The sequence below is a fragment of the Protomyctophum bolini genome, assembly GCF_963924005.1.
Source record: "Protomyctophum bolini genome assembly, chromosome: 4".
Lineage (NCBI taxonomy): Eukaryota > Metazoa > Chordata > Actinopteri > Myctophiformes > Myctophidae > Protomyctophum > Protomyctophum bolini.
Window position 1 is genome coordinate 43567473 of NC_137865.1, and position 12881 is coordinate 43580353.

Sequence of the window (12881 nt, forward strand, 5' to 3'; positions counted from 1 at the left end):
GACAGGAGAGAGAAAATAATTATTATGTCTATTAATTATTAACCTATCATAACGTCATTAAAGCTGACTAGGTGGTTAACTGGCTCTCTGAACATGAGAGATGTTAATCTCTCTGCATGTGCCTTGCAGCCTACAGGGGATCAGAAGATAAACTGTGTGCCTGAGAAAATCAAGGGAGAAAAAGCAGGGGAATACTAGTGAAGATCAAGATGATTACGATGACAAATCATGCCATTTCTACTACAGCTGTTTGTTTCTATATCACAGTATGAATCATACCCTCCTCATTTCTCTGTGTTTGGCCAGTGATTGACATGGTCTCATCTCTGTTGTCTTCAAGGTAGGGTTCTGTATCTCTCTTCTCTTCACCAGAGGAGTCGATGGGATCTTTACCTCTGCCATCGTTGGCTACGGATGATTCCATAGAGTCGACAGCTTTCTGGACATTGTATGAGACGTTGTCTATGGGTTGGTTCTCTGACTTCTCTCCTTTATCATTTACTATAGATGATTCTGTGCATGAAGATTCCATGGGTTCCATGTTGGCTTCGTCGTCATTTAAGGAGGAGCCTATGTTAAGATGGGTTGAGGTACATTCTGTGGACGCCACACATTTCCCATGGCCTGTTTCGAAGGGGTCAATAGCAAGAACACCGTTAACATCGTTTGTGGCGGTATCAGTTATAAGCACATGATTCCTAACATCGGCTGGAGGAATTGTATCCGTACAAATCTTATCCGCAGAGGTTTCTACGGGATCTTGGTCTCGGCTCCCATTGGCTGCTGTTGCTTGAGGAAACGGCCCAGTCTTTTCATCGCCACCGACCACGTTAGAGGCCTTCCATTCTGAAGTTGTGCCAGTGGTGGTATTAAGGATAGCTCTTTGGGCCCTTTTGTCCGTTCCGTTAGGCGCGGGTGTATTGTAACGCGTGTCACGCACTGTGCTATAGCTGGAATGGATTAACGACAACGTCCTCTGGTGTCCCTCTGGTCTCTGGCAGCGGTAAAGGCCGCGGAATGCCGAGCGGAACTTCTGGGACATGGCGTTGTATATCACCGGGTTGATGGCACTATTTGCGTAGATGCAAGTCCGACAAAACAGGATGAACCAGGAGTCCAGGTAGGGCGTGGACACAAAGGAGTTAATCAGAACCAAGGTCCGGTAGGGCATCCATAACAACGCGAACAGGATCACCACCATGGCTAGCATCTTAGTTACCTAGAGGTGAGACAAGAGCAGGCAGGGAACAGCAGTGAGAATCACGGAAAGATGTAATCTAGTTTATGAAGGCGATGTGTATGACAATATTACAATATTCATGGCCCTATAACAGACATTGGATATGACAAGGGGCCCGGGGTAAGCATTTGTGACATCCAAAGCCCAGTGTAATATTGTCTGCTATATTGTTGCAATTTCTCTGATTATCTGTGTTTGCTTTATGATTGTTTGAGGCAGCGGGACATCTCAAATGAGACAGTAGCAGCCCCTGAAGTTGGTGTCTGACTGTGAGAATAAGTGACTGCGCGACAGCGCAAGTGAACTTGTGGAACTGTGTAGGATGGAGTTAATAGTCAATAAATGTGTCCAGACAATCATTCATTGTATAACACATACAGTAGCAGCAGTGCTGTATAGCCTAAGTTCTTTCAGGTATAGGCTATATCATAATGAATCCCTGCGCGACATGTGCACATTTACGCTCGCACGTTGTCAATGGATGAAATGATTAGCAGACGGTATACGCTTTTCCCCCCAAAAAAACTTCAGCACGATCATATTACTACGTATATAGCGTATAACGGTAGACTACACAACTGCATAATTAGTGGCTGCTATAATATTTATCTGCGGAATAGAGTCAAACAACATGTCTTGTCTTGTCATACCTCAACTCCTATACAAAATATTGGAAAATGTTTAGACGAGGGGATCCCAGTGGGGATGATTATTATTATTATTATTATTGTGAAATGTGATACTCAGATACATATCAAATGTTTGTGCACAGGCCTTCCCACAATGAGTCAATGGCTGTGTTTGGTCAAAGGCCTACATGTCTTTTAGCCTATAGTAGTAAGTATGCTACTATACGTATAGAACTACGAGAGAGGTTTGGGCTGCTATACGGCCCTCACACCTACAGCACCTACACCTGACTGATGCCCATATATGGAGTTCTCTGTACCTGTCAGTCCTTGTCCCTTTTATGCCCATACATGGATATATGGTCATTGGTATATTCCCATATAATGGAGATGAATGTATCAGTCAGTCATTATCCCTTTTTGCGAACGCAGTGAGCACTTACTATGAGACCTAGCAGATCATGTCTGTGTGTCTGTCTGTGTGTCTGTCCCGCTTTTGTGCCCATATATGGAGCTGAGTGATTTGTTTGTGATTGATGCAAGTGTCTGTCCCGCTGTTACGTCACCATGACTCAGCCATAACCATATAAGGAGTCCCCAAAGCAGCTATACGTCCAAAACCCAAATATGTACGAGCTGCGTTCGCTTCCCGCGTTTGCGCGTCTTACTGGTAGGCTTTATTGTGTGACAATAACGTTATGATTCTGACTGATTCTGAAACAAGGGGGTGTGTTTGATGATGTCCTATACCTGGCGTCATCAAACGGAACCAAACAGTAAGGAAGGAAATTCAGCTACATGCAGCGATATAATGTGTACCCCACATTTATGAGCTGTACACACACAGCTGTACACACACACACACGTGTACGTATGTGTGTGTGTGTGTGTGTGTGTGTGTGTGTGTGTGTGTGTGTGTGTGTGCGTGCGCGCGTACTGTGCATGTGTGCTCGTACAAACAATGCAACATCCCTTACCCCGCCCACCCCCCCATTGGTTTGTGACCATGACGACAGCTCAGGCATTCCTGACAGAAGAAATAGAAGCCGTCTTCAGTGATTAGCCTTATCAGTCCCCAACAGTATACCACACACCTCTCCCTTATCCACCCACTCCTCCTCTCCCCTCCGCACCCAGCCTCGCCCCTCACACCTGCAGACATTTTAGAGCTTCCCCCTACCATCCCCCCCGTTACCCCCCCCCCCCCCCCCTCCCCTCCCCTCGTGCCATAATAATGTTGTTGAAGCATGGTTGCCTTTCACTCCAGCTGCCTTATGTTTTGTGATCACAGCAGAAAAAGAAAAGTCAGGCAGGTTGATAGCGCATATCGTCGCACACGTCTCTCTCTCTCTCCTCGGCTAAATGCTATTTGAGATAAGGGTCTCTCTGTCCCCTGCCTCAAGCAGCAAGTCGGTGACAGCCACCTCAGCAAGTAGATTAAAACGGGGGGGGAAATCGCTACACAACAAAGCATTTAATTGAACAGGGAGGAGGCGGAGAGGGCGGTTTTCTAATTATCACAATGCATGAGATAATGAGACAGAAAGAATCTGAGTGGCATTTTGAATATGCATATTATTGCTGCCACCGTGCATGCACCAGTGGCTTTACTGGGCTCTGATACGACAAACAAAGAGGACGGACTCAGTCGAGGAAATTAACGGAAGGGTCCCCAGGATCCGTTTGTTTCACCAAAAGGATCTGCTTTTCAGTTCAGATGCAAATGATATCAAGTTGCCCCCTTAGTTAAGGCTACAGCACCACGCACCAAACATAACCATCCATCTTCTTGAATGTGCACTTCAGGAGATCACAGACAGGAGAAAAAAGTCTTGAAGATTAAAAGTGTATATTAATCTCACAGCACACTGTATTCATCTCCGACCGTAAAACCGCGCCATTCTTTGGTATACAGAAGTTTATCAAACTATATCAGATTGAATCAGCCTATCAAACAGCCCGAGGGCAGACGGATGAAAACAGTGTGGGCTGCATGCATATTGAAGAACCATCTGCAGCGTTAAGTACACTTCAATGTAAATCCCAAATCACATTATGCAAATCTTTGGGTCTTGGATGGAGCCCTTGAACACCATTGATTAGAATCTACTCTCTCTCTCTCTCTCTCTCTCTCTCTCTCTCTCTCGTATGAGCGTTGAGGCTCATGCACGTGTACATGCGATTGTATAGCATTCCGTGGAAGCTCCCACTCACCAGACCAACGCGCAACGTGCCGTGCCAAAACTGCCAATAGGGCTGAGCCCGGTCTGTTCCCACACAAGCATGCATTTCCTTACACATAGCCACACTCACAGACCAACATAGACCCAGACCCCAATGCAAGTCTTTAACCCATTCTGACCTGAGATCAGATTCATACGAGGTTTCCACTTGACACACACTGGTCTGATTGACCCATTCTGACCTGAGATCAGATTCTAAAAAATGTCAGTCGTTCTTCGATTCTTCAAAAATAGCAGACCTACAAGCTCGTAGCGCGCCACTCGGTGGCGCGCTATGAGCTTGTAGATCTGCTATTTTTCAATAGCTAAAGCATAACATAGTGCTAACACCAAAATGGGTTCCCGTTCAGAATGGGTTAAGGCATGTGTATATGAATGAATTACTGTAAGATAATACATACATACTTATAATGTCTTATCATTTGCTTAAAACAATGTATAATTACAGTTATAAGAACTGTACTCAAGTACATGATGCTTTATTTATAACAATAATCATGACACATTATAAAGCATTCTATAATGACTTGCGAGGTCAAGTGCAAATGCAATGTGATCTGCTTATAACACTAATTAGAGGTATAAGCAATCATACTGTTTGTAGGCCTACTCATGGTGGAAAAAGTACTCAAATGTTTTGCTTAGTTTTACTTAAAAGTATCAATACTGCAATATAGAAAAGAAATACTCTGTTACAAGTAAAGGTCTGGAATTCAAAATACCTAAAGTATAAGTAGCCTATACCCATTATGCAGAATGTCCCAATTCAAGTTTTCAAATGTATAAAAAGCTTTTGAAAATAGCAGATATAAAGCTCCCCATGGCTCTGCTGTGGTGGACAAGTAGCCTATAGTACTTAACCCCTGCGCTGTGCACCTGAGCACCCCATAACCAAGTATACGGTAACTATAGCTTCATACTGTGTCCACCTACTTACCCCTGCGCTGTGCACCTGAGCGCCCCATAACCAACTATAGCTTCATACTGTGTCCACCTACTTACCCCTGCGCTGGTTGTATATGTGGTTTTTCATGTCAAGGACCCCCAAAATGACACTCATTAGCCTGCGGACCCCCATTTGAAAATATATGCCAAGGAGGATAAGATTTGTATGGCTCTATCAGTGATTTTCAACTTTTTTCATTTCAAGGACCCCCTTGAGTGTACAAATGGAACTAAATGGACCCATTACTTAAGTCAATTTACAAGAAGTCTACACAATTAGAGAATGTAGAAGAATTCTTATTTTGAACATCAATACGGGTCTGCAAGGCTACTGGATTTGTTATAAAGAATAATACATATATAATGTTTATATGTAGCCTATACGCCTGCCCTTCCGTCATTTATCTTTCCATCCCCAACAATATACAGAAAAACATGGCTTATTCTTTTTACATTAGTCATGATGAATAATTATTTTAAACTGTGATTAATCAGATTAAAACCTTTAAATCTTTGACAGCCCTAGTTAAAATAAATCCTTATTTAGCCTACTGGCGCAATAAATCTCTCAATGATCGTTCCAACAGTTTGTGAGATTAGCTCCGGAGAGTCCGGACACGCACGCGTGCACACTTATATTCACAAACAACCTGACCCTCTTAAAATAGATTGTAGAAAGTTGAATTGATTGTATATTGTATAAGGTGCACAATCCTGGTGCAGGATTTCAATGACTTTTCTCTGGAAAGTGGAGGCACCTTTGAATGAGTGTCAGACTGGATTTATCTTTCAGGTTGTCGCACCATTTATTCTATAGTGGCGGTAATGTGAACATTGGCAAACCATAAATGAGAAAAATATGCTCCGATATTACAGTTCCTTGCATGATGAAACAAGCAATCCAACTTTTCAAAAATGCCATAATGAAATGCCACAGTATAATCACTCTCCAAGCTACTCCCATCTTGTCCAATCCCCCCGGACGAGTGGATGTAGTGAAGTGATACAGAGGTAGCTTATCCTGAGAGAACCCAATACGTCTGAAGGGAGATGGACAAAGCCTGCAATCTGGGATGGAAGGGTTCTCAGAGGCAAATCTCTTCCGTCCCATGTTGCCTTAAGGAAAAGAAGCCATTACTGCCTGACACTTAACTTCAGTAACCGATTCTCAAGCTAATATTGTAGTACAGTGTGTCAATGTTAGCAATGTTTTTGGTGTCACATATAGGCCCTAATAGCCACATAACACCCAGGGCTTCGCAAACAGTCACCCAAGGGCACTTATCTGAGGTAATAGATAGCAGGAGTATTGCCACTGCTATCCCCTCTGCCACAGAGGGAATCATGGCTCCCAATCCCCAACAGTCGGCGCAAAGGCCAGCCGTGGGTCAAGTGTGACCAAAAGCTATTCTACGACAATTACTGGACAGATATAAAAATAAATAAAAAGATCACACCCGTGTGAATTGAGGGGCGCTCTTATCATCGTACATCATCATGATGTAATGTCGATTTTCTCAGACACATATGTCGTAGATTCTCCATTCAATGCCATAGGGAATTTAATGTTTGTGTAAGACGAAGATACACTAATAGCTGAATATAGCGCCCCTCAAAAAGAAGAGAGAGATGGAACGGTAACAGAGAAGAGGAAGAATTAAGATTGTGATGACGTAATGTACCTCACAGCCTGGCAGTACATCCAGTGTAAAGTAAAGTAACTAAACATCTACACAAGTAAAACCTTTAGGTATTTGTGCTTTACTTAAGTATTTCCCATTTCCAATATGTTTACTTCTATTCCACTACATTTATTTGAAAACTTTAGTTGCTTAGTTACTTTGTAGATTTTTATTATTATTACAAAACATACATTAACCCATTCTGGGCGGGCACCCATTTTGGTGTTAGCACTATGTTATGCTTTAGCTATTGAAAAATAGCAGATCTACAAGCTCATAGCGCGCCACTGAGTGGCGCGCTACGAGCTTGTAGGTCTGCTATTTTTGAAAAATCGAAGAACGACTGACATTTTTTAGAATCTGATCTCAGGTCAGAATGGGTTCATCAGACCCGTGTGTGTCCGGTGGAAACCTCGTATGAATCTGATCTCAGGTCAGAATGGGTTAACCATTTCAGACATTTCGGTAATTTGAAAATAGCTACAAGCTCACAATGCGTCGCAACGTGAGCTTGTAGAGCTGCTATTTTCAAAAGATTTGTATACATTTGAAAACTTGTGAAATGAGAGATTCTGCATCATGAGTACTTTTACTTTTGGTACTTTAAGTTAGGCTACAAGCTCAACAAACCATGTGCAACCCAGATTCGGCACAAACAAGGGACTAAATTAATTTTGCTCCTATGCCACCAAAATGTGGAATTTCCAACCAACTGTCATTAAGACATGTGAATCCCTTGACTCCTTCAAAACCGCTCTCAAAGGGCACCTACGGACAGCTGCAATTCGAAACTGGCCCCCATAAAACCTGAATCCCCCCCACCACTTTTTCCCCCCTCACTGTATATATGTTTGTTTTTTTCCCCCTTTTTTACATCCTCTATTATGACTTCCTGTTTTTGGCTATATAGAGTATATTTGTACGTCTCTAATTGTTATGATGAATTGAACATGGTGGGCCCTATTGTGGGCCCTAAGTGTAATACTCTATGGTGTTACGTCCACAGTTAACACTAACAGTTTTGTATTGAGTTGTGCTTGAAATGTACTGTAATTCTCCAATCTGTTAATAAATTAATCGAACCACATTTTGATGCCAATACTTTCGTACTTTTACTCAAGTACATTTTGAATTCCGGACATGTACTTGTAACGGAGCATTTCTATATTGCACTCCAGTAGTGTTGCTACTTTTTTACTTCAGTAAAACATGCGAGTGCTTTTTCCACCACTGGGTCATACATCTCAAGGAGTTATTCGTTGGGAATACAGAATTCCCAACGTAGGCTACCTGTTTCCTTGATGACAGAGCACTCTTCGGACGGCTCTGCTGACCCGGCCCCTTCCCGGACTCGGCCCGTTCTCGGCAGCTGCGATGAAGTGTGGTCGTCCCAGCGGTGATGGTGCCGCCGCTGTCTGGGTGGCTCGACAGAGGACTGTTGGGGGGGGGGGGGGGAGGGGGGGCAGTATCCAAGCATTAGGATATGAGTTGAATACAGAGAAGAGGAAGCACTGCATGCCGCGGCCTGTGTTGTTTCAACTGTAAACAGGTGCTCGTTGGCGAGGGTACAATGATGGCAAAACAGAAGGAGATTCCAAGGCACTCTGTTGCAGTCCAGTTTACAAGGCAATGGCATCAGCTAGGCAACGAGCATTATTAGAACGACGTCGGTTTTTTTTTTGCTTCAAACATTGAACTAAAGACAAACATTAAACCTGTGTATAGGAGGGGCTGGCGGCCCCATGGACGTACAGTAAAATTACATTATTATAACAATGACTTTCATAAAAGTAGCCAGGACAGACTCCAGTAGGTATATACCTGAGGTAGAGGACTCGCGCTATGAGGCCATACAGTAGGTACTACAGTAGGTATACCTGAGGTAGAGGACTCGCGCTATGAGGCCATACAGTAGGTACTACAGTAGGTATACCTGAGGTAGAGGACTCGCGCTATGAGGCCATACAGTAGGTACTACAGTAGGTATACCTGAGGTAGAGGACTCGCGCTATGAGGCCATACAGTATAGGTACAGTAGGTACTACAGTAGGTATACCTGAGGTAGAGGACTCGCGCTATGAGGCCATACAGCACGATGGCCACCAGCAGGGGGATGACGTAGAAGATGGTGAAGTCGATGAGGTAGATGGGCAGGTAGAGCTCTCGCTTCACCTTGTAGCCACACTGCACGTGTCCGTCCTGGCTCACCTGAACGCAGCGGTGGGTGGGGAAAAGTCAAACTCAATCGTTTTGCTTATACTTAAGTAAAAGTATCAATATACTGCAATAGAAATGCTTTGTTACAAGTAAACGTCTGGAATTCAAAATGTATAGGCCTACTTCGTGAGTAAAAAGTACAACAGTATATTGGCATCAAAATGTAATTAAAAGTACCAAAAGTAGAAGTTATTCACTGTGCAGAATGTCCAGTTTCACAAGTCTTCAAATGTATAAAATAGTTTTTCCAAATGGCCGAAATGTATAGCTGACTTGGTTAATGTATGTTTTGTAATAATAATCAAATTTAACTTGAACTAACTAACTAACTAATAACTACAGTTTTCAAATAATTGCAGTGGAGTAAAAGTAGTAGTACAATATTTGAAATGTAGTGGAGTAGAAGTAAAAGTACTGAAATGTTTAAATACGCCAGTAAAGTAAAGGTAACAGTACTTAAGTCAGTGTACTTAGTTACGCTCCAATGTCACACAGACAGTTCACACTGCAATACAAATGATTAAAGGAGGTAAATACGGGGCATTCTTGTTGTTCATGGCATGGGGGCTAAGATAAGACAAATACGAAATACCCTAATCAATCTTTATGCTGTAATTTACACCAACCATCCAAATCCCTCGCAGGCATTTACTGTGGTTTATTTTTGGAAATGCCACCAGGTAGGTGTAAGAGCCATAATTATGACCTAATGTTTTGCTGATTGACAGTGTCACTGCAGCTTGGTCAGTGTCAGGTATTTAACCAGGCTGCTAATCAGGCACAGGTGTTGCCACTAGTGGAGTTAAACTCGACAACGGACATGTTTTGGAGATCAGTTTGTACTGGCACACGTAAGAGCTTCCACCTGGCCGTCGGCAACCAGTAGTGCCATTAAGTATAGGACTTTAGGCACGACAGTAGGTATAGGAATAAATAAATACATAAACAAATAATCAAATAAATATACAAACTCTGACCTGAATATCAAGCAGGAAAAACCAGAGCATGCAGTAGACGCAGGTGATGATCCAAACAGAGGTGATGATCCGCTTGGCCCGGGAGACCGTGCACACCGTCTGAGCCCTGATTGGATGACAGATAGCTATGTACCTGCAGGAGGGACACAGCAAAGGGCTTTGTTGCAATATAATGAGAGCCAATTAAGTTCATGTCATGCGCCAGCACTTCAACTGAAAGGTGAGGTATACCGATGTGTAGCAAATGTTGTGTTGTAAACAATGTGTCACAGTAGTGTATTTTAAGCTATTTTGTACAACTTTACACTTTATGATGTAATAACGGTGGAAAGTACCTACATTTCTTTAGTCTCCTTTCCATCTCAGAGGCAAATATTGCACTTTTTACACCCCTACAATAATTTGATACAGTAGCTTTAGATAATATACAAAACATACATTGACTGATACTGTATATATATTGACTGGTATATAATTATTTAACCGTTAAGCTACATGCACAAGAATTAACTAGAAAAGTGCGCTCCTCTGAGCGCAGATCCCCGCCATGCCGGGTTGCATACCCAGGGCTGTGTTAGTTGTATGGCGTGCAGCAGCCATCTGGACATGAGGAGGCAGTTAGTAGAGGAAATGCAGTTTGTATGACAGACGTTGCAACTGTTCGCATTTGTGGCGGCCCCTATGGGCAGAAGTGAAGCCAATTGAAATAACTGGCTTGGCAGTTCTTCCTTGGCATAACATAATCCTTTTGCATTCGGCGAGGATAATTTAACCCATTCTGACCTGAGATCAGATTCATACGAGGTTTCCACTGGACACACACTGGTCTGATGAACCCGTTCTGACCTGAGATCAGATTCTAAAAAATGTCAGCCGTTCTTAGATTTTTCAAAAATAGCAGACCTACAAGCTCGTAGCGCGCCACTCGGTGGCGCGCTATGAGCTTGTAGATCTGCTATTTTTCAATAGCTAAAGCATAACATGATGCTATATAACACCAAAAGGGGTTCCCGTTCAGAATGGGTTAAAAAAGCCCTATCATTAATACTGTGAAATATATTCAATGGTCTATATCAGTGGTCCTCAACAGGCGCACCGCGGCACACGAGCGGACCGCAGCACACCTCTCCTTAGGACCCTCTGGAGAAATGATAGAATAAAGAGAAGGAAAAAAGTCACTGTGACCGTGAGACAGCAACGCAATTAACGCTCTGAATGTGGACCGACTGATTGTGTGCGCGCGCGCATGTGTGTGTGCCTGTGTGGGTCGGCATGTCCTGGTGACAATGTTGCGCTGACTGGGCTCACTAGCTGTTAATGGGGTCGCAGTGACACATTCACACATTAGTTGAATAAACAATTATATTTTTTTGGAGGTGAATAATGAATATTTGTCTCTACTAGTCTGCACCCCAGTATATGGTTGGTTGGATGGGACCCGATTTGTATAAGCTTGGTTTGACTGTACTAAACAGGCATAGGTGTTTCTAGGGGTGGGGGGGCGAGGGGGGGCAGCCCCACCCCGTGGGACCCACGCGACCCGCAATTTTATTTGCGCGCGCATGAGACTGGACCATGGTCTTATTCAAACATTATTTGTGGACCCCTCAGCATTTATAGTTGAGGACCCCTGGTCTATACACTTGAACCTGAAGACGGGGAGCAGAACTATATCCTATTCTGCATGATAACTATTACGTTTGGTACTGTACTGTAGCTTGTAGATCGGCTATTTTCAAATGGCTGAAGGGCTGAAGTGGTTAAATGTATGTTTTGATTCGCTGCATTCGGTGATTCATGACAAAACAAATCACGGAAGGCCATGATTGGCCAAATTATAGCCATTGGGCATGGGTGGGGCCCTTCAGGGAAACTGGACTGTGTGATACTGGCCCTGAAAAGGGCTCCTGGGGGCCTTCATTGGCTGTTAGGTCAAAAAGATGATAAAGAAATGTAGGGGGAAAAAAAGAATTGGGCCCCCAACAAAATACTGGCCCTGGTGAGATGTAATGGATTGAAGTAAAAGTACTTCCAATTGGAAATACTCCAGTAAAGTAAAATGATGTAAAACTTGAGTACTTGAGTAAATGTACTGGGTTACTTCACACAGTACAGTACGTCACCTCTCCACGGTGAAGGCGGTGATGGAGCAGGAGGACACGTTGATGCCCAGGTACTGGAGGTACGTGATGCCGAGGCAGCCGGCGTGGCCGAACACCCACGTGCCGTTCAGGCTGTCGGAGATGTTGGGCAGCCCGGCCGCCACCAGCACCGTGAGGTCCGCCATGGCCAGGCTGACCAGGTAGCAGTTGGTGGGCGTCCTCATGTGTCGCGACGTGAGCACCACCAGCACGACCATGACGTTCCCCACGATGCCCAGGCCGCACACCAGCAGCACCAGGAACACGGACACGCTCTTGTACTCCAGGGACTCGGGGACCGTGTCGCCGAATCCGGGAATCAGGGAGATGTTCGTCGGGCTGTCCGTCCTGGAGCTCTCGTTGTTGTCCGCCATGTCCGCGAGAAAGTTATTTTTTAGTTGTTGTTGTTTCTTGTCAAAAATCTGTCGAAGGCTATACTGCCTCCCCCTGGTCGGCCGGGGGCGCCTGGTGGAGGGGAAAGGAACTAGATGGAATAACGTGTTCCTTCCACGCGCTATACGTCCTGCCAGGGAAACTCTGTCAGGTGATAAGAATCGGCCTGCTCACTCGTCCTCATGCATTGAAAGAAGCATGAGCTCAGTTCGGGGCTCTCCCCAGGTTGGCAGAGGGAGAGTAGCGCCCAGGATTACAGTTTAGGCAATTGGCACCAGGTGAAAAAAATGGGTTACAAAAATTGTGGGATAGAAAATAAAAAAACGTTGAAGACTACATTAATTTGATTAAAATTACGTGATGAGGCTCACAAAACCTGAAATGTCCCATCTGTCGAATCCCACCTGAATCGGT

The 12881-nt window shown here is 44.0% G+C and overlaps 1 protein-coding gene across 1 annotated transcript; it reads right to left on the reverse strand.

The window, feature by feature from the left end:
* Positions 1 to 256: 256 nt before the first annotated feature.
* On the reverse strand, positions 257 to 12448 carry trhr2 (thyrotropin releasing hormone receptor 2; the record flags this gene model as incomplete). The annotated part of the gene is made up of 5 exons (XM_080762248.1): positions 257 to 1219; positions 8030 to 8174; positions 8796 to 8947; positions 9934 to 10066; positions 12057 to 12448. 5 exons carry the CDS (start codon positions 12446 to 12448, stop codon positions 257 to 259), a joined length of 1785 nt encoding a protein of 594 aa, XP_080618374.1.
* Between the last annotated feature and the right edge of the window lie 433 nt (positions 12449 to 12881).